Source organism: Solanum dulcamara, chromosome 4 (genome assembly GCF_947179165.1).
Source record: "Solanum dulcamara chromosome 4, daSolDulc1.2, whole genome shotgun sequence".
Classification (NCBI taxonomy): Eukaryota; Viridiplantae; Streptophyta; class Magnoliopsida; order Solanales; family Solanaceae; genus Solanum; species Solanum dulcamara.
In genome coordinates, this window is record NC_077240.1 from 118,841 (window position 1) to 142,376 (window position 23,536).

The window sequence follows — 23,536 nt, forward strand, 5'->3', positions numbered from 1 at the left end:
TTCCTTGAAAATAAATTATCTCAAAGTTAACTAAAATGAACATGTTTGACCACTAACTTATTGTTATCACTTTTTCTCTCTCTAGTTTCAACCCATCCAAAACACGCATTTTCTTCCTTTCACATTTCATTCTATATTCATTTTTAAATTTTTCAGATGTGATTTTATTAGTTTAAAAATTCAGTGATAGCTAAGTTGTTGGTGCTTTCTTCGATGAAGGTGGCAATTGCACCAATGGTGATAACATTAATTAACCAATTTGTTTGTTTGGATAGTTCAAGTGTGAAATAAATAGTTCCGTATGTATATATAGTTAAGTGATTGGTAATGATCCATACTTCTAGGGAAATGTACATATTAAGTCATTATTTTATCTTTGTTGTTAGAATTACTATGAAGTACTATTGACATTTCATTGATGCCATAGACAACCAACATTTTGAAGTTCAAAGCTTAAAAATTTGAAAATCAAATTTCTATAAATAAGTTTTGTTTCAAGTGAATATTGTTGCAAAAAATTGGTTATGTATTGTCAAGTCTTAATATGAACTTTTGGGTGACTTGATGTAGGTTTTTGAGGCGTTTTTGAATACTTTAACGGCAAGCGCAGCAACGAAAAATTTTCCTGAAAGATTATTATTCAAGCATCATTGAGACTTTTCTTTTTCAAGTTGGAAATAAGGAACTCATTTTTGAAACTACCTTTGAAATTTAATGTTTAGATTCAAAGAAGAAGATAAAGTTCATTTTTTATATAATATTATATATTATTGTATATGAGTGTATAATATCATATAATATTGTATATTGAGTGTATAATGGCATATATCAGGTTTTAAAACATTGAGTGAGAATGATTTTGAGAATCTTTGTATCAATCTTTCAATTGTGGAGAGTACTTTTTTTTGAGAATTTTTTTTATAATCTTGGATTAATTTTTATTTTGGGGGATTTTTTTTCCTTTTTAAATTGTGAATAAATAAAAAGAAACAAATAAAATTAAAAAATTAAAATGTAAATAATTTATAATGTGGCACTGACATGGCAATTTACCCTCTTGAAAGACCTAAAGAGTACTTTAGATTATCTTTTTGACATTATTTTTTAAATATCGAGATCTTCTATTAATTGATTGTTGCTCTTTTAATAGTAAAGTAGTAAAAATAAATTTTATTTAATGTGAATATATATTCTATCTCAAACTAAAAAATAATTCTTTTTTCGAATATATATATGAATACACGTCACATTTATTGGATAAGCCTGAAAGATGAGAGTTTTACATATCAAATAGTTTTGGAATTAAATTATAATGTCATTTAATTTGTTGTTTGGTTGATAAGTCCAAAATAATTTATTTTGAAATTAATAATTAGTATCAAGATAAATTATTCCTTCTCTTGGCAAGTTATGTATATTCACATTATTTTTAATACCATATATAATAAAATTCACAGCCTCCACTACTCCTTATTTTTCTGAAATAATTCATCATATTTTTCTATAAAAAAATTACACTATATAAATATAATTTTATTTATTAATTTATTTAATTAATTCTTGTGTTTATTTATATTTTGATTTCTCTACTAATAAATTACACATTTTAAATTATATATTCTTTTAATCACTTGAAAACTTGTATTTTATATATCAATTAAAATGAAAACGTTAATATTTTGCGATTTAAGAGTAATATGTGCTTAAATGAAGTGATATAAATATTAAATCTTTTTTTACTTTAATAAATTTAAGATGAAAATTTTATTTTTAAATACATACGGTACCATCACGGGAATGCACACACAAAAATATTTAAGCTAAATAAAATAATTTTTTTATTTAAGAATGAATAACTAAAACTTGCAAATAAATATAAAAAACTAAATAAAGTGGAAGATATTATTATAAACAAACAACTTATTCTTAAAAGCATATTATTTTGAATACAACAAATCAAATACTCCCTTCGTTTCAAAAAGAATGACCTAGTTTAACTTGACACGGAGTTTAAGAAAACAAAGAAGATTTTTTCATCTTGTGGTCAAATGTACCAAAATACCCTTTAATCTTGTGGCCTTAAGCATGTCAGGTGGAAACTTAAAATTAAAGTTTTGCCAAAAGAAAAAGGATTATTCTTTTTGAATCAGATTAAAAAAGAAGGCAAGCCATTCTTTTTGAAACGGAGGGAGTAATCAATAAGAAATAATCTCAGCATAACTTATCAAATCATAACTAATTCCAACATAACTTGTATTCAAATCAAAATCAATGGAAGAAACCACTAAAATACTGTAATTTATATATTTAATTTTCAAGTTCTTACAATAATAATCATTTGTCTTCTTCTCTATTTTGCTTTGTATAATTTCAGTTTGCTTTAACGGTAATTCACATTTTTCTTCTAAAACGGTGAACATAAGGTTTGAGGTTATCAGCCAAACTAATTTTATTTTAATTTTATAGCTCTTGATTATCTACTTATTTTTCTTTCGTAATATATATATATATATATATAGTCTATTTATAATAGTGGAAGATACGAAAAGTTTAAGCCGAAGCTAAACAATAATTTAAGAAAAATAACAAATGACTATTTTATTTATGGTAGAATCTTTTTATGAAAGACAAAAAGTTAAATCAACATTTTTAAGAACCTTCGTCATTAGGAAACGATAGATTTAATGATTTGATATAATTTTAAAAAATATTGTATTTAAACTAACAATACAATGCAATATAATAGGTAACCATCCAAACAAGTTATTGATTAAAATTGGTTGGCTACTTGAATTTTAAATTTATTAGTGATGATTCACACCTTGGAATCACTCCTTTGTACCTAAAATTGAAAAAACGTAGTAAAAATTAGAGAAGAAAAGCCGTTTGTATATTCTCCTCTCCAGATTCTTTCGTGTTCTTGACTCGATCATCACACTTTCATATGTTGCCAAAGCAAGGAGATGATAATTCAAAGCTACGGAGTAACACTGCTGGATTGTGCAGTTTTCTTCTAGAATCTTACATCTAGGATATTCCATCTATTCGACTATTTAATTCGTTCTTTTACAATCTCTCTTATTTTCTTTCATTCATTTTTTGGTACCCGTTGCTATTGCACTTTCTAGCAAATAAAAACAAGATTGGATTCATAGACGGATCTTGTTCAAAGCCTCAAGGGAACACCTATGCTGTTGCATCACCATTGCAATAGCTTGGAGATTTTCTCGATAATTAATTCTCTGAGCAACAAATGGCTGATCGCATTTTGTACAGGAGTTGGAACGGCAGCTATCATCAAACAAATGAGGGCAGATGGTTCGAGGTTCAGAAAGATCTCTCATACTCAAGGTGTTAGCGATGTGGCAAGATTTTGTACAAAAATTAACAGATTGTGGGATTGAAGTAGCATAGGAGATGGATTAGAAGAAATGGCATGACAGCTTCTGCTATCTAAAATACATCACTGTCTTGAGCAAACTATGAAACCTACCATTTACCCCGCACTAAAAAGCACAACTTGCACTATCAAGCCAAATTCAAATTCACACCTCCATCTCGCAAAACAAGTCACCCCAGGGTGCCATCTGATAATGTATGAGGCCGCTCACCCCAGCTTACATATTTGATTGTTCAAATGGTACACGCACAAAGAGCTGCCCATGCAGGGTAACTACAGCAGAGGTCTGGTGAGGATCAATTCTTGAAGGTAGGCTGACTACCTGGAAAAACAAACTCCTAGTTTTAATAAGTTGGAATTGCAATTGGAAACCAATAAACCCAATAAATGTTAAAGACAAACATAACTTCTCCAACTGACTTTTCCGTTCTGTTTTAATAGAGTGAACAGTCCTAAACAGAAGCTCACTGTTGACACCAAATAGACCTTTTTAAAAATGTATATATTTTATTGATGTGGCAAGAAAATTCCTAATATATAAGTGATATAGATTAAGAAATCCTCCATTGCAACTATGTAATCAATTGTTAGAGGACGTGACTTCCTAATCCCCCTAGCAACATTTTAAATATGGAAAATGGTCAAAAATACCCATCTACTTTCGTTTATTAGTTAAGTTTGTCCCTAGTTATACTATAGGGTCAAATATACTCCTCCCGTTAAGAAACTTAATACAAACACCCCTCTTTTTAATGGTTGTTCACCATGGCCTTTTAAAATCTAACGTGGCCTGACATTTGGGTGAGGTGGACGCCATGTGGCACGCCACCTCACCACCAGTCATCAGGCTAAATTTCCAAAAAAGAACAAAAATCTCACTTTCTTTCGGTGATCAGGCTACATTTTTCTGAATTATTCCAAAACCCCACAAACCCAGCAATAAATTCAAATCGAGTGATCCAAAAAACCAACAGTGCGGAATTCAGAAACTCAGCCGCATTTGCCCCAACATCCTCGGCTACGAATGGTGAAAGATATTTGTGTTAAGTTTCTTACCGGAGGGGTATATTTGACCCTATAGTATAACTAGGACAAACTTAACGAATAAACGAAAGTAGAGGGGTATTTTTGACCCTTCACCCTTTTTAAGCAAGTACATAACTGTATAATATCAGTGGATTCAGAATGGGACCCATTATCACTGCAATTAGGAGATCCAAAGTCAATGGGAATAACAATTATTGTAGACAAGGCTATATTATACAATATAATACTAATTACACAAAGACTGAGACACAGTTCTCACACATTCTCAAGGTTCTAGTTTCTCTGTCCTATTCTCTTCAATTCACTGAATGAGAAGAGAATAAAATAATTTTGAAAACAAGTTGGCATCATAAATAATGAAACTTTGGTATCTGTTTGATCGTGAAATCAAAGGTTCTTTCTTCCCACAACATAAGTAATATTTCAACTAGAAGTGCTGCGGCCAGTTAAAAAGGCACACACTTTATCGTCAGAAAGCAACACTAAATAGCAGTGGTAAATTTGTTATGTCATTCACAGATGATATTGTTTCTTATGGTTCATCAGATAACAACAATGGCTAGAAAGTGTTGAGAATAAACCTTTTTGAATGGAGCAACACCCCAAGGATTGTCCAGCTGTTCAGGTTGGCCAGAGATAACCAAGCGTCCAGCAGGATCAGACTGCACACGAACCTGACAAAAATTTTAAATACACTCAGAGGTGTTATAACAAGGAAAGAAAAGACTATTTGGTATTATGCTGTGAATGACAGCACACATCCAGAAAATATTTTTACTGTTACAGCAGATGGTAGAATTGCAACTGTCTACTTTTGCATCAGCAATGATAAGAATAACCATTACAAAATAGTAGATTAGTCGATCAATCAACTGACCAGCCGAAAAATATTTTGAAGATAGTCCAGTTCAGTGTAGACACAAAGAACACAGGATGCATAATAATCCTAATTGGGTACTACTGAAAGTAAATAGTGGTAAGCATTTAAAAGATGCACTTCGTTCTTATATGCTATATGTAGATTAAAAATAATCAAAAGTTATGGCCTAACATTACATACATTATTTTAAAATTAAATCCAGCGGTTACCATGTGTAGCTTCCCAATCTCACAGCGCAGGAGAAACAACAATGTCAGGATTTACCTCTTCACGCAAAAGGCCAGGAACTAAAGCATAGACTTCATAGCAATCCTTCTGCACAGATAATTTAACATTGCAAGTTGATCGCTGTGGAGAAAATATAACACACTGCATTTAAAATCAAGTCATGCCAGTGGAGAAAGAGGACATACAGTTTTCTGCACATTGATCTTCACCCAGTCAGCAGGAGGGCCAATATCCACCACCATCGTCTCCAAACTGCGAATTTGGGGATGTAAAGGGGTTTATTAGTCTTCCAGAACTTAGAGATGCTTCCATAACAAGCAGCAGTAACAGGATGAAGTTATTTATATGGAAATCAAAATAAATCCCAGGACAGTAGCATAAAGTGCATGCCAATTAGAAACAAGGCTGTACTCAGGGAAATATCAATAAATCAAGAAAATGAGGATAATTCCACACCTAAATGTGATTATGCATGCCTTTCACAGAAAGAAGTGTTCACAAGATTATTAAAATGTGCATGCAAACTAGTAATCTGCATTTCCTTTACGAACGTGGCCTGGATTTCATGTGTAAGCAACGAGTCCATTAAGAATCTAGAAAAAAAAAACAGATCTTAACTGCGGTTTTGATACTTTCACGCCAGTAACTTTGACAGCATGCTCCATGGGAGATGGCTTTTTCCGCTTCAAACCTTAATTGAGAAAGAGAGCTTAGTGGAAGAAACTAAAGGTCCCAATTAAGATTGTTTCTGTAAAAGGATTAGGTAACAAATGATACCAATGCTTTTAAGTTGCTTTTCACGCTTTGGCAAAGACACTGAGTTCTTCTCCTGCCAAAAGGAAAGCAAAAAGCAAGAAATTAAAACACCATTTGGAGATGACCCATTTGCTATTATCTAGGGGAATAAACTAGTAAACATCTTCACAAACCTTAATGATAGGATCTCCAACCTCACCATTACCAAGAAGACGTTGAGAATGCCAACCTTGCATGGCTCGAGCTGCAGCATCTCTTCTTGCTCTACCTGATCCAGAGGCTTGATTCCCCTGCAAGAACAAGTTCTAATAGTACATGATGCATGAAGAGATCATTTCCCATAGTTTGTATTGTTATGATTCTACATGCTATTTCCTTATAATCGAATTCCACTTTAGAGTAGTACTTAATCCAGATATAGGAGTAGGAATTATGGTAACTTAGAAGTTCCACTACAATTAGTTTCCTGTTCAAGGAAGGCCTAAGCTCCATTATGACAGTGATGCAGCAGCCAAGACTAAATGCACCTACATCTTATAACCAAGTTCTGAGCTTTCTTGCTTCTAGAAAGTATCAAACCTACAGATCCTATTGAGTTTTAGAGAGAATGGTAACTGTATCAAACCTCTAGATTCCATTAAGTTATTATAAAGTGTGGGCTTTAATTAAAAAAAGCACAAAGGGGGAAGAAAAATACAAAGACATATGTTTAATCCAAAGACTAATAATTATAAGCTTGAATGACAAATATATGAACAAAGAAACTGGAAAAAAAATTACAATAAAGTGAAATATCAATTGTTTAGTGTTACCTCTTCAGAAAAGGCTTATTGGCAAGGAAAAGTATGCCTTAGAACCTGATAACGACACTGGAGCGCACATAAAGCGATCAAAGCGCTTAACACGTTTTGAGCCTTGCTTCAGGGCTTGAGCGCTCCCTTGACAACACTGGTACTAATAACTTATAAGTCGCCTGACCTCTTTCTTTTCCAGACCAATTATTATTCAAATGTTTTTCTTTCACTAAAGAACCCCCCACCCTCCCACACACAAAACTCCAAGAAAAAAGAAAAGAAAAATGTACTCATGGATTAATAACATCTTGCAAAGATGGAAAACACAGGAATTACCTGGATTCCAGCACTAGTAGGTTCTGCAAAAGCAGCATCAGTGAAAGGAAGCTCACCACTACGCATTTTGTGCTTTTCATATTCCAGTAGGGCCTGAAAAAGGTGACCAACTCTTGAAACACTTCTTCAATACCGATACAATGCGACCAATTAACAGGACCATTACAGTTGAGAAACATGATAAATGTGGCATCTTTTTTTATCAGGTTCCTCATGTATCCATCACAAACCATTGGACATAATAGAGATAGAGGCACAGGTGGAAGAAAGAATAATCCAGATTTTGCTGAAAAGTAGTATTAGTATTTGACACCAGAAATTATTTTTTAACATAGAAGGTTTGAAACGGACCATGCCTAAATCAACAGGAGCATTTCTACTTGTTGGGACAACTGTGAAGGGGTGGACAAACAGAAGAAATGGTGGAGTGCTGTCCCCGCTTGTGTTTGGTGGACAACATGGAGGGATAGAAACTCAAGATTCTTAGAAGATATAGGCAGTAATACCCAGAAGATTGAGAGGAATTGTCTGTTTTTATTTCATTTATGGTAGAAGAAGTTGAATCATTGTTTATTCTTTAGAAGATTGAGATGAATTGTCTTTTTTATTTCATTTTTGGTGTAAAAAGGAATTGTTAGAAGAAGTTGAATCATCGTTTATTCTTTTATCAGGTAAACGTATTTTATTCATTAAGGCCAAAAAACTGGCTGTATACAAGGTAAACCAAAAGGTGAGGAATCTACAAAAAGACATGATTCTCTACAAACTCCACCCAACCATCTATACAACAAGGAACTTTATGGGAGCACCAAAAGAAAATGAGCGAACGGAGACTACTCATCAAATGAGAAAAACTCAACACTACCCCCTCAAAAGCTCACCTATTTCTCTCTCTCCAAACAACCCACATCAACGTGAGAGGAACCACGTTCATGCCCTATGTAGTCTCCTCCTTCTCCCGCTCATCCAATAGACATCAGATCTTTCATGGTTTTTGGCAGTGTGCAAGAAATTCCAAACCACCTAAACATATCCCACCATAACCTCATGGTAGTTGAATCACAGTTATACATCATAGGGTCTTAGATGAACTAGAGAGCATTTTTTTGCTCTTTTGGGGAACTGTAAATATGGCTTTTAACACTGCTGTGCTAATGATATATAACATTGTTACCTTTCTCAAAAATGAGTATTTGACAGGAAACAAAGAAAACCAGTAGTAGGCTGTGGAGAAGTGGGCGAGATGGAAGGACTTCACAAAAAATATTATGCATTTGGAAGAAAAGATTATATTGTGAAACATATGAGAAGACAGCTCAGAATACCAATTAAAATGGTTAGCAGATCGCAGGGTACACTAGAGACAAATTAAGCCATCCAAAGAAAGTTTCCACAATAATGTTCTGATTCACTGTGAAAATACAATGCAACGCAGATATTGCAATGAAATCATTTTCTTATGTAAAAAATCCCTGAAAATATAGAACAATGTAGATATTGTAATGAGTCATTTTCTCATGTTTTTTACAAGGAAAGAACAGGAATTGTCATTTTCTCATGTTTAGGTCTTTAGGAAAAGTAAAAAAAAAAATGTTACGGAGTTCCTGGTGAATAGGTTTTTTGAAAGCCTTGTTTTGCTGGGAACAGGAGATGGAGAAGGACAACAAGCACTAAAAGTCCCAGCTAGTTATAATATAAATTAGAAAGAGATAAGGGGACGTGCAGATAGGACTTCCATTTTGAAGCACGGGAAATGACAGCCTGGAGACACAAAATTGGAGAAAAAATGGCAGAGGCATGTGAAAAAACAAGCAATCTGGTCAAGGAAATTGAGCACATACACCAGCATCTTGAAATCTCCCAGCCACCCATTTGCAAGGAAACTGGGTTACACTGGAATTAATGAAATTCCAATCAAATCTTTTTACTTTAATAACTATTGTTGTTCATCATTTTGGATAAGATCACCCAAGGAAATATCTGTGTGGATAAACGGTAAGATAGGGGCTGCAGATTCTATTAGAGGAGCTGCAATAGAACCAGGAAAAATCTAAATCCTTGTCCATTCAAAGTCAGTTCAATTGAGCGAATTTAGCATTTGCAACCAAGCTATGCATCCAAGGAAGAAAAGCACCAGATTCAAAAAAGTTAAGCCAACAGAAATGGTTTATTGACAAGGATCATCTCAATGGATGAAAGAGCATGGTTAGGAAGGAATCCCAAATAGGAAAAAATTCATGCTACCAAAAACGCTTGTGCACCTGATAAGACACCAGGTCCTGATGAATTCACAAAGGCTTTTTCTCAAAGGGCATGGGAGATCATTAAATCTGAGGTGATTGGGGTCCTAAGCCACTTTCATCACAACTGCCATATGGTCAAATCATGTAATGCATCGTTTATTGGCTCATTCCCAAAAAGGAGCAATAGAATTAAAAGATTATAAGTCTATCAGTCTTATTGGGAGTGTGTATAAAATAGCAGCAGAGAGGCTCAAAAGTGTGATTGGGAAGCTGGTTTCAGGCTTTCCAAAATGCATGTGTTTAAGGTAGACAGATCTCAGATGCTTACTGATAGAAAATGTGGTGTTGGACTGGAGGCAAAATGCCTATAGATGTGCTCAACAACCCCCAAAATATTGGGCTAAGAATATTATCGAGTATCCCAAGTCAACTTGTTCTTTTAAGACTGAACATTCACCTTGTTTCCATCCTAACATGCCTATAGATGTGCTCAACAACCCCCAAAATAACAATTAAACACACCTGAATACTGGAGATCTGCAATGCCAAGCCCAAAGACTACAAATATCTCAATCATAATTTAAGGACCGTATATGTGGTTCTTCCCTTTGAACCTTTATGAGAAAGACAACTAAGCCTTCCATAGCAATAATCCATTACCATTAGAATTAGATTCCATGGATACTAGAATCATAGTACAACTAAATATTAGCCTAACTCCCTCTTTGTCACATTTAAACAAAGGATTGAGCATGTACAAATCTCAAACGCCGTAAAGCAACAAACACACTATTAAAGAAAAAAAATCCAGCAATTAGATTTCAAGAGAAATAAAGTTTCTAAGGGAACAATTTTAGGTTGACCTTCTCGTAAAAACATCGGAATGTCCAAGAGACAGTAGTACAAGTCCTGCACAAGTTTGAACACAATAAATGATCAAGTTGATTCCATTTTTAAGAAACGTCAACTACTAAAGAAACTTCTAATATCATGCAGGAGAGAACTAGAGAAGAACCTAGAATCAGAAAGAAACAAATGCTAACGGAGTGAACATGAATCATTTCATCACCAACTTATTTTGAAGTTGTAATTCAAAATAAGTTACAATAAGTACTAACATAACAAACATAAAACATAATGTTACAAGCTCACCCTTAGAAATAATATTCAATAGAGTAAGCTTGTCAGCTCGTTTATTTTATTTGGTTATACTAGCCCAGCTTATAACAAGCTAGGAACATTATAAGAGCTCATTGGGATCAAATACAATGTTTTTAAGTAAATATTTTATTTAATTTAATGGGAAAATTCTGCCTACAAGATTTATACCAAAATTCATTTACTTGATCAAAAAAAGGGTACCAAATGTAAAAGCTTCATCGAAAAACGGGATTTTCTATAAAGGGACTTATGAGTAGTGTTTTTTTTTCTAACAAGGTAAATAGTTTTATTAACAATTGGGAGAAACCCCCCGTATACAAGCTGTATACTAAAAGACACTAAAAGAGAGAACCTACATCATCACATGATTCTCAAAAAAGGAGACCCAATCTTCTATACAAACCGGGTTCTCATGGGAACACCAAAACAAAGTAGAAACAAAAGACTATTTTGCAGCTTTACAATATCTTGTTCAACCCCTTCAAACGCTCTCCCATTTTTCCTAACATAACAAACATAAAACATAATGTTACAAGCTCACCCTTAGAAATAATATTCAATAGAGTAAGCTTGTCAGCTCGTTTATTTTATTTGGTTATACTAGCCCAGCTTATAACAAGCTAGGAACATTATAAGAGCTCATTGGGATCAAATACAACGTTTTTAAGTAAATATTTTATTTAATTTAATGGGAAAATTCTGCCTACAAGATTTATACCAAAATTCATTTACTTGATCAAAAAAAGGGTACCAAATGTAAAAGCTTCATCGAAAAACGGGATTTTCTATAAAGGGACTTATGAGTAGTGTTTTTTTTTCTAACAAGGTAAATAGTTTTATTAACAATTGGGAGAAACCCCCCGTATACAAGCTGTATACTAAAAGACACTAAAAGAGAGAACCTACATCATCACATGATTCTCAAAAAAGGAGACCCAATCTTCTATACAAACCGGGTTCTCATGGGAACACCAAAACAAAGTAGAAACAAAAGACTATTTTGCAGCTTTACAATATCTTGTTCAACCCCTTCAAACGCTCTCCCATTTTTCCTAACATAACAAACATAAAACATAATGTTACAAGCTCACCCTTAGAAATAATATTCAATAGAGTAAGCTTGTCAGCTCGTTTATTTTATTTGGTTATACTAGCCCAGCTTATAACAAGCTAGGAACATTATAAGAGCTCATTGGGATCAAATACAACGTTTTTAAGTAAATATTTTATTTAATTTAATGGGAAAATTCTGCCTACAAGATTTATACCAAAATTCATTTACTTGATCAAAAAAAGGGTACCAAATGTAAAAGCTTCATCGAAAAACGGGATTTTCTATAAAGGGACTTATGAGTAGTGTTTTTTTTTCTAACAAGGTAAATAGTTTTATTAACGATTGGGAGAAACCCCCCGTATACAAGTTGTATACTAAAAGACACTAAAAGAGAGAACCTACATCATCACATGATTCTCAAAAAAGGAGACCCAATCTTCTATACAAACCGGGTTCTCATGGGAACACCAAAACAAAGTAGAAACAAAAGACTATTTTGCAGCTTTACAATATCTTGTTCAACCCCTTCAAACGCTCTCCCATTTTTCTCGCTCCAAATAACCCACAAGAGTACTAGCGGGGCAACCTTCCAAGTCCTACGACTCCTTTCCCCCTCCTGTAACCCCAGCTATGCAATGCCTCCGCCATTCCTTCCTTGACTGTTCTTGGCATCCCGCACCCCAAACCAATTAAGAACCACTCTCCACAGACGGTTAGCCATATGAAAAGTTATTCCAAATGCACAAGAAAACCATAAAATTTCCTACTCTTTTTTAGTTTTTTATGTAAGAAGAGAAATTCATACTGTTTCATCCGCTCTCTTATTCCTCCCTCCTATGTTGTCTATATGAGTGCCAGGCAAACTACATCCCATGTTGTCTCTCATTTCTTCCTTCTTCATCTCCTTCTTAATTTTCATCATAGTAACGGCTCTTCAATAGTTTTGGCATCATCCAAGCTATTCCTAACATGTTTCACTATAAATCATAGTCCGGTAGGTGATTCACATCCTTTTCCACTCTCCACTACCTACTTTACACTTGATGTTTCAATAGAAGTCCTCCTACTCTTTCATAATACTCCTCCAGGAGCTACACCATACATGAAGTGATGTCACCAGTTCACCAAGTCCAAATTGAACTCTATATTTTTCAATAAAGACTCATGCCTACAACACTTCATCAGTTCATCTTCGTCCCAAGCTCATCCACTTCCCCCATAAGGCTTTTAGTAACACCTCTAGATCTCTGATTCTTCATTAGTCATTGTCACCTGCATAGGAGATGTGATTACCTCATGCTTGAGCAAATGATATTCCCTTCGCTCCCGGCTCAAGTCCCACAGAAAATTCCTGTAGTATCCCTAACCTTTTCCATGGACTCCTCGATCTCCTCAGCCACCAACTTAATTTTTTATAACCCTCACAATGACGAAATTCCATAGAGAACTATTATTGAGAGTCGCACTGGTATAAGGAACCCAATTTACAAATAAGAACCTCCGGCAATTATTGAATGTTGAACACTCACTCATTAACATGATCTCACACTTTATCATATATAATTTCAACTACAAAACTGCTTAAAACCATATGATTATAGAGTTGAGCGTCCTTTACATAACACAGTACAATTGTACTATATATAATTGTAAATGTGACACAAACACTGTCTTTCTTTTTATTAGCCAATAATTTCAATTAAGAAAAAACCAAATAGGTGAAAGAACTAAAAAATAAGGACACATTTAAATTGTCTTGCCTTCACATTGTTAGTTTTTTTGGAAGCTGGTAACATGTATTCACATGCAGAAGACTACTGCAGAGCATTGAACACCTCAAGGATGGAGTTTTATCTTCAGAAGACAACTAAATAATTGGGGAGATTCAAAGAGGGCAGACTTTTTTAGCATCATATATCAGTTCAAATGTTCAATGGTTTGTAGGTAGGACAAGATACTTTACGGTGGAAAGGAAGCAAGAAGGGACTTTTCAAGGTGAGCAATGCTTACAATAGAATGAATCACTCCACTTAGAGTGTAAAGAATTGGCCATGGAAAGGTATCAAGAAAACCAAAATACCATGCAAAGTGGCCTATTCTGTCTGATTGTTAGCTAAGGAAGCAGTACTAACTCAAGATAATTTGATGTGGAGAGGGATATCATTATGTCCTAGATGTTTCTATTGTGGTGAGACTGCTGAGAAGTTAACCATATCTTTCTTCACTGCAAAATCACAGGACAGTTGTGGAGGATGTTCTTAAATCTCAAGGGCATATCTTGAACTATGCTTGGCAAGATTACTAAAGCAATCCAGATCTGGGAGGAAGCAGGTATGCAGGCAAAAACCAGAGATAGATGGAGAATTGTCCTTGGTAGCATTTGTTGGACAATTTCGAAGGAGAGGAACTCTAGGTGTTTTGATAGTATAGAGAACAGTATGTAGAAGATCAAGCTAAATTGTCTTTTAAGACAATGTTTTTGGTGTAATCAGTTATACTCAAATGATACTATCCCTATATTTGTAATGACCCTCCAGTTCATTTATGTGAAAATGTCTTCTTTTCGTCGGTTAGAGCGTTCCTATAGAGACCCCAAGTCATTTATGACTTATTGGCACTGAATGCTAGATCGCCTGGTCATTCGTTTGGGTTTTATACCCGTTTCGGTGTTTTGGAGCTTTTGAAACTTGAATAGTTGACTTTGGTCAAAACTTCAGGTAAACGGCCTTAGAATGGAATTCTAACAGTTCCATCAGCTCCGAAAGGGTCATTTTAGGCTAGTAGCATGGTCAGCTCGAATCCCGAGGCTTTCGGTATGAGTTTATTCCATTAGGCATTTTAGCTTTTAAGATTTGGCCTAAGTTTGACCCTAGTCAACATTTTTGGTAAACGCGCTCAAATGAGAATTCCATCAGTGCAGTTAGCTTTGGAATGTCGAGTTTGGTCTAGAACGACCCTTCGTGCGCTTTCCAAGACTTCCAGTCTAATCCTGAGTCCCCTTGTGGAAATTGGCTAAAAACGACACTTGAGTGTGGGACCCACTTTTTGTCAAAATAACCACTGTTGGAAATTCCAACATAGTCGTTGTGTTCGGAACGTCGAACTTGGATGGGTGGCATAGTCCATTTGCGTGCACGGGGTTCCGAACGAATCCCGAGCACCCCGTCGGAGAAATTTGTACTTAGTGGCCAAACCAACTGATGCAACTCAACTGGTGCAGGCCTCAATGCCCTTCGCGTTCGTGGGCATCTTGGCTACGTTCGCGATGGACTATCCCAGTGGCCTCCGCCTTCGCGAGGCAATGGGTCGCATTCGCGAGGCCCATACAGCCTGCCTTCTGCAATAGCGGGAGCCTCTCTGCGATCGCGGGCTGCGTTCACGATGAAGGTTTCGTCTGGTCTTTTTAAATAAAGAGCAGACGCGTTTCAGCTTTGGGAAAAATATTCAAAAGGTAATTTCTCTTTCGTTTTAGCTTTGATTTGGGTGATTCAAAGTCCAGTGTGTTCGGGGAGACCGTGGGAACGTGTTGGATGTTCGGAGATTGTAAGGGGACCTTCGTTTGAGGTAAATTTGGCTTCAAAGGGGCTGCTAGTCCTCTGTTTCTTTAGCTTTTTGGCGAATTCTTGCATGATGCTCATTTGGGCTATCTTGAGCCCAGAATTGTGTTCGATTTTTGGACACAAGTTTGGGGAGCTAATTAGAACCTTTTTAAGAAGTCAATTCCAAAATTTCTGGAGTGATTTTGGTGTCTAAACGACTGTATTAACGTTGTGATCCTATTTTTGATAGTGTGCAGCGTTCAGAGGCAGCACGGAAGGAAAAAGCTTTGGAGACGTGATTTGGAGCGCACGAGGTCGGCCTTAAGGTAGGCTACAACTTCTCGTTCTTTAGATTGAGCTTTGAATATATAATTGTATGTTATTTTTTGTGAATTTGGGGTGGGTATCTAGTTGATCATGCTTAGCTTCCTAGAATCCATGTTTTAGGCCTATTTCGGGTAATTCGGGATCGTTGGCATATTGGCTTCCTTATTTGATCATTCTTACCTTGTGGTGTGACTTGTTTATAGTTTGTTGTTGATATTGAAGCATGTTTGGCCTTAGTCTAGGCTTAGACTAGTGATTGTCATGGACTTGCATAGTTTGGAGGCGTTAGGCCTTAGACTCTCCCCGAAGTCGCTTCGCACGGCTTAGCTCCCTGTAGACTGATATAGCAGACTTGAGTCTGATAGTCTGAGCCTTAGCTAGGCAATAACCTAGCACTTGAGACCTTTTATCCATAATTTCCTCCTTTGGTCGGCTCTTGTGTACTTGGTTCTTGTTCAAAGGTTGCTCATCGATTCAGGTTGGATTTTTTTGGTGAAGTAATTAAATTGTATTAAAAAGGCATCAAGGAGATGCAATGGTTACAACTAGAAATAAAGTTGCTTCAAACATGAAATTAACATGAGGTTAACTGTGCAAAAACCTGTAAAGCAGCCAAAAAGATAAGCCCCCTTAAACCCTACCGTGCTAGAGTTAGGGAGCTAACAAAATCCAAAAAATTATCCATACTGTTTACAGGGGAGAGAAGGTGCCAATTATAAAGACTAACTAAACACCTAGCCTTAAATGGTGCTTATCGGAGTTGATATTCCATCAAAGCATCTACAGTTTCTCTCTTTCCAAATGCTCCAAAAAATTACTATTGGGATCATCCTCCAGGTACTTTTGATGGTGTTTTCAACTCTCCGACATATCCAGCTAACATAAGCATCTTTGATGGAATGGGGCATAACCCATTGGAGGCCAAACAATGAGAAGAAGAAATGCCATATGCCAACTATTATAGGGCAGTGCAAAAAAAGATGGTTCACACTCCCATTTTCTTGTTTACAGAAAAGACATCTGATGATGAGAATGATGCCCTTTTTCCTAAGGTTGTCTTGTGTTAAACATGCCTTATGAATGGTTGTCCATGCAAAACAGGAGACCTTAAGAGGTTGCTTGGTCCTCCAAATATGCTTCCAGAGAAAGTCTTCAAGTATGCCATTCTGGGCACACCAATAATTGTAGCTTTCCTTCATAGTGTAGATCCCTTCCTTGGAGCTGCCCCAAAGAGGTCTATCTGGATTGTGAACATCTAGGTTATAGCTTTCCAATGTTTGTAGCAGGAGAAGAAGTTCATTAATTTCCCAGTCCTACAGATTCCTTGTGAAAATTGGACTCCAAATATTGTCAACTCGTCGGTTCAAGTTGGATTTGCTTCGAGCTTGGAGTGATTTATTGATGGCACTCGGTATGGGGTTCTGCCCTTGACCCTTGTTTGGTCTTTGATCCTAAATCTAGCCAACTCGTCTCTATTCTCGGTTCAAGTCCCTGATTCAATCCCCTACGATTAAAGTCCCTGCCTTGGCTCTCAGCCTTAGTTAGAATCCTCGTCTTATCTTTCGCCTTGGGTAGAGTCTTCGTGTATCTTTTGCCTTAGTTAGAGTCCTCGGCGTACCTTTTGCCTTGGTTAGAGTCCTCGGCGTATCTTTCGCCTTGGTTAGAGTACTTGACATATCTTTCGCCTCGGTTAGAGTCCTTGGCTACTATTCCGCCGTGGTTCAAGTCCCTGGCACTCAGTTGACTCAATTCAAATCTGTAAAAGATCGTGGTAATATTGGAAGTACCTTCGTATTCTCATCGTGGTTCTTAGCTCTTATGTACATCTGTCGGGCTTATGGGGTCCGTTCGGGTTCTTACTTAAATTTGTGCACGAGTGCAACCTCTGGGCTAATGAGGGCCCAGTTGGGTTTAGTTAGCTGCACTTTCTCCCTTTTCTATTCTTAGTACACCCGTGTGCAATCCTATTAGTTTTCCGCATGTGGCCTCTGTTGTGTTTGATTCTAGCATTTCATATTACTTTTACTTTTCTTGCTCAGTCGGCACATAATGTCTACTAAGTACCTGTTGTTTTGATACTCATACTACACTCTGCATCTGTCTTCGTGATACAAGTTCGAGCACCAGCTACCAGCGTTGAGATCAAGCCTGCAGCAATCTGATTCGGAAGTGAGGGTGAACACATGGCGTTCTAGGCTTTACTCATCTCCTTCTGTATATAGAAGACTAGTCTTTTGCTTTTTGAGACAAGTCTTTATTTTTATGATACATTTTTGGGACTTGTATTCGTTTTGTAATAGCTCTGTACATGTGAATTTCAGGTGCTGGGAGGGATCTTTTATTGTGTATATATGTTTTGGTTTGCTTCCACCTTGAATCTTCTTTATTTCTGTTAATTGATTATTCTTGTTTAATTTCTACCATTAATCCCATTATTTGTAGTTTTAGGATACGGTCGACTTACCTACTGGTGGTTTATAGTAGGTGTCACCATGACTCAAGAAATCAGGTCGTGACATATTGATGCTCTAGACTCAATTTAGGAAAAATATAGAAGGATTTGAAGCCAATTTTGTAAATATAGTTTTAGTACAACCTACTTACTGTTTTGCTTAGAGCGAAAAATATACACAGTCACCAGATTCAAAAAAAATGCATTGATATAGGTTTTGTCAACTACAACGATCAATTACCGAATATGACTACAAAATCACTCCACTGCTCCAAAATTGGTTACATTTGGGCAAGTTAGGAGCATACAACACGTATTCTCCAACTTGCAGAAAAATGTCAAAAGTTCGAAAATATGGCAAAAATTCAAACCTTGTAATTTTTAAAAATGAAAATGTACGAGGTATATACCTTATGCACTCTAACTCGAGGGAGAGTGTTAAATATATCTTTTAGAGAAATAGTGTGTTAAAAACGTTAATAATATATAGATATGGCAAGCATTCGTACCTTGAATATACTTAAAGGTTTAGACTCCTTGTAATTGTGTAATTAGGAATAAGAATTACATAATGCTTTTTCCACATTACCTGTAAGCACTATTTAAATGCCAGAATGTTTGAGGGAATAATCAAGTAATTGTACTCCCAAAACCTCTTTTTTTCCTCCTTTCTTTACAATTAGTAGACAATCAAAAACAGTGTTGCTTAGCAAAATAGATCTACAACAAATGAAGTTTGAGTCAAACCACAAATATGAGTTTGTCCTTACTTGGGGGGTTTGAACGATTCTCCTACTTGTCGCCATAGCTTGCATGATGTTACCTATAAGACCACGAATAGGAAATAACCGATGAGTATACGATTGTACACTCCATTATAAAGCAACCATGAATATTGTTAAGCTATGAAAGAAACAGAAGAGATAGACAAAATAGACACCCTAACTATAACCGATCTAAAGATAGTAAGTTCTATGCAGAAGAAAGATAAAGTTCCTGTAGTCTGTCCTTCTAACTCTAAGACGTTTCTAGAATTATAGTAAGTAAACTTATATGGTGCACATGAGCAAGAAAGTAAGGCTCTTTTATAAGAAAAGAAAGTTGTATTAAAAACCATGTTGAAAGTATTAATACATCAAAAAACAGAAGTTTCCTCTGATCCCCACTAATCCACTAAACAAAAGCCAAGTGCATATCCTGAAAGAGGCTTAAATCCTTACAGCACAGCGGCAAAGAAAACCACACTCAATCATACATGATTTAGTAAAAGAAACCACTCCTGAAGTGTTAAAGCATACTCCAACCAATTACACCGCATCACAACTAGCGAGCTGTACTCCGTAGAATCTCGCTATTCTTGCTATAACCAAAATACCAATATAAAATGACTACAAACAAACCAAGTTAAAGTCTTACTGTTTCTTTAATATCTACCAACCTGTTACTATAGGAGTCAAGGTTTCCATAGAATCTCCTAATTTATAGGAAACGGTCAAAAATGCCCCTCAACTATGGGAAATAGAGCAAAACTGCCCTTATTTTATCACTAGGACCAAAGTTAAAATAAGGACAATTTTGCTCCATTTCCCATAGTTGAAGGGGAATTTTGGGCCTTTTCCCATAATAATGGGTTTCACATTTCTCGTTGCTCATATCAACGCAACTGTCCATCAACAAGATCAATACAACTCTGTCTATTTATCACCACAAGTAGAAAAGGTGGAAAGGGAACTAATTGATGATGGAGCAAAAGATTTTTGTTCATAGAAGGAGCAATAGTAGATTCTTAAGATAATCCAAATAATAACTGGATCAAGTCGCCCAAGTAAAATGTAGAGAAGCAAGAATGAATATTGTTGCTTCTTCTATACAATGCAAGTGGCTTGGATTAATTTAGGCAGCTACCTCATTGCTCAATAATGACCACAGTAGAAAAACTAAATCCAATTTAATAAGGTGAAATTCTTAAAGATTCGTTTAAGAAGCTTGTTCCACTTCTTTGGTGCTTATCCAGAAGTGTAGGTCTGAACGCTAAAGTTCTTATTCCTCTGACTTAGGTACTATATTCACCAAGACTGCCCCAATTGGTGTTCCTATCAAGACCAATTCCACCACTTTCCCCACTATTCCAGCAAAAACTGAACCTAATCTGACTACTTTCTGTTTTTTTTAAGAAGGTAACATTTGTGTATATTGACAAGGATAGTACATAGGTTGTACTGAAAACCATATTTACAACATGCCAAAAATAAAGAACTAAATCAACAATCCTACTTTCTGTTTTGTTGTGGGTTGTTTTTATGTAAGAGTAAGAGCATGCTTAGCACACTCTTTAGGTCACTGTATACAGTCTTCACAGAGATGGTGGAACCTTGGTTTTCTTTTTAAATCCACTCATCTAGGATAAAGGGAGGAGGGGATCTGGAAGAGACCACTCGGACTTTTTTATAACAGAGAAGTCCCGGAGGATCAGTGGTGCACGGTCCTAAACTCAGTGGATAATAAGCCAGCTCTACCCTTCTCCATTAAAATACCAAGCTTTTGTTAGTAGCAGGGTTCGAACTCGTAATGTGCACCTAACACACACATCAAAAGGGGCACTCTTACCACCAGACCGAAGGCGTGGGGACAAGAGACCACCAGAACTTATTCTTTTTCTTTTCTTCTTTCTCCAGTTACTTGTGACTGTTTTTTATTTCTAAGAAAGACTAGTGCAGTTAAAGTTTCCCAGCCTCTTACCTAACCTTAGGTATTAGTCATAGCAGACCTTTTTCAATCGAAAGCACTTCTTTTCCCCCAAAATTTGCGCCACTTTGACTCTTAATAGTAACACAAGTTTGTTGATAAAAATGGTAACACTACATCAGCACATTTAAACTCTATACAGACCTGCTCATAACCACCAAGTCTGATCACTGCTCTCCACAACCTGACAAACATGAACTAAAATAGTTAGGCCAAGTTCAACAAAAGCGATCAAAGTACATCGGTGAAATTAAGAAAAACATGTATGACTAACTTGAGACAATTTAATGGTTCTCCATAGAACCGTGGGGCCTTGAACTCCAAGCACCTTTCTTTGTGGAAAGTTTCTAGCTCTTTCATAAATGCAGCTTGCTCTTCTTCTGTTCCAGACTCATCTTCCCCTGTGGGATTTGTATCCAGTAGAAAGTTCTTGGCTGGTGTTTTCACATCAATATCATGTTCCACGTCCAACTCGGGCTTTAGAAATTCATCCTTAGTCTTACTGGCTGATAGCATCTCCGTCTCTGTCAGCACATCATCCAATCCCTCCTTCGTTTCATTTTCCATTAATGCCTGCCTCAGAATTTCTCCTCCCTCCAGGTTCTCCTCCATTTCTTTATTGCTTGAGAATGAGCCACACCTCTTCACTCCCATTTTTAGTTCCCCTGTTCCAGTAGCATGTACCATACATGATTCCAGGTGAGTTGCCCGATGGATTCCACACAACTCCCCCCCAGTCACTCCATCATTCCGTTTTTTAGGTTCTTCATCATCAGGTCTTACTTTCACAGGACCCTCATAATGGACTATGGAGTCCAGTTGTTCAGTAGAATCAAGACTAGTACTGTCCCTACATCCACCGAGGCCTTGAGATTCACTAGCATTTACATCACCGTCAGCTTCGAAGGCAATGGTGGGAGATTTGAAGAAAACCTTTTTATCTGCAGAGCGGTCTTCTTCATTCTGCACCTGAAGACTCTTAGCATCAAGTATGCTTGAGCCTGGGGACTCACTCTTAGTGCAACTACGGACGTCTAGCTCCTCTCCAGGAGTCACCAAGTTCTCTCTTTCTGCGAGCATGTCCTTTATTGCTTCAGTTCCATTTGTGTCGTCCTTGCCAGAAATGGCATCCTCCATTTCTGGCAGGGTTTCTTTGTTATCGTTTATGTTACAATCAACCATGTCTGACACGAAATGGTTGATCAATTTCCTCGCTTGATTACAGCGATCAATTCCCCTAGCTGGATTACAGCCCAACAAATTCTGTAAAACCCCTTTTTCAATCCAGAAACCATAAGGGAAGAAAAATTAAGGTTGTTTGAATTTCTAATAATTTATTTAATTTTTGTCAAGTGAAATATTTTGTGTATGTGGAATGTAATGTAACAAATTTTTTAAAATAAAAGAGAGAGTGCAAAGAGTGGAATAAATACACCTCTTTCTATTATTCCACTCTGTGTGTACTATACTCTCTTTTTTATTTTAAAAAATTTGTTACATTAAATTCTACATGGACAAAATATTTTATCTTAACAAAAATTAAATAAATTATTAGAAGTTAAAGTTAAAGATTAAAATATTAATATCCCCTCTCTCATCTCCATCCAAACAAAATAATTATAAAATAAAATATAAAATATTTTTTTATCCCACTCCACCACTTTCTCTCACCATAAACTCCTCCAATTTTTTTAGTTTTAATTTTAATTTTTAAATTTCTTTTATAAAAGTTTCTTAAAAAAAATTCTTTGTTCATCCACACACCCCCTCCCCTTTCAAATAATAATTTAGATATTATTTTATTTTTAAAAAAAATAATTCTACCCCGCCCCACCTAACCCTCCTCTTCAAATTTTTTTCATTAATTTTGTGTTAGATATATACATGTGATTTTAGAAAAATATTTTTTACTTACTGCAAGACTTTTCTTAAAATACAATTTTTATTTCTGTTATATGTTGTACGCAAGTAGAAAAAAATATTTTCCTAAAAATATATGTACATATAAAAATGTAAAAAAATAAAAAATAAATTAAGAGCGAATGGTTAGATGGAGTGCGTATAATTTTATTTTAAAAAATAAAAATAATAACATTTTTTTAGAAAACAGCGGAGGAGGGGTGAAATATGATTTTTTTTAGAAATATTTTATATAAGAAATTTAAAAAAATGAAAGGATGGTAATTGTTTGCGGAGGGGGGAGTGGTGGAATGGGTGAGAAAAATATTTTAAATTTTATTTTTTTAAAAATAATTTCTTCTCTTTGGGATAAAAATATTTTAGACTTTAACTTTTAATTAATATTAATAGTTTATTTAATTTTTGTCAAGGTAAATTATTTTAGGAATAATTATTATTATACTCAAAAAGGAAACTATTTACCATTGGATACCCCATTACTTTCATACCCCTTATTTTTAACTATTTCGCGTATTTGATACCATGAGAATATATATTATATTCTGATGGTATCAAAAAGTTTCGTTGAAACACTGTCTCTTCCTTCTTGATACCATCAGTGTATAATATACTCTAATGGTATCATATAAGAGGAGTGATGCTGACGTTAGCATG

The 23,536-nt window shown here is 35.6% G+C and overlaps 1 protein-coding gene across 2 annotated transcripts; it reads right to left on the minus strand.

The window, feature by feature from the left end:
* Positions 1-3,319: 3,319 nt before the first annotated feature.
* Positions 3,320-22,278, minus strand: LOC129885235 (AT-rich interactive domain-containing protein 6-like). Of its 2 annotated transcripts, none has more exons than XM_055959434.1 (12): positions 21,237-22,278; positions 21,107-21,146; positions 18,988-19,040; positions 10,548-10,593; positions 7,442-7,534; positions 6,485-6,601; positions 6,333-6,384; positions 6,174-6,246; positions 5,741-5,807; positions 5,592-5,642; positions 5,029-5,121; positions 3,320-3,722 (listed from the first exon to the last, which is right to left on the minus strand). In XM_055959434.1, exons 1-12 carry the CDS (start codon positions 22,142-22,144, stop codon positions 3,618-3,620), a joined length of 1,698 nt encoding a protein of 565 aa, XP_055815409.1. In that variant the 5' UTR covers positions 22,145-22,278; the 3' UTR covers positions 3,320-3,617. The 2 variants fall into 2 exon arrangements, with proteins under 2 accessions (XP_055815409.1, XP_055815408.1); XM_055959433.1 differs by having other exon boundaries at positions 6,485-6,616.
* Positions 22,279-23,536: the final 1,258 nt, after the last annotated feature.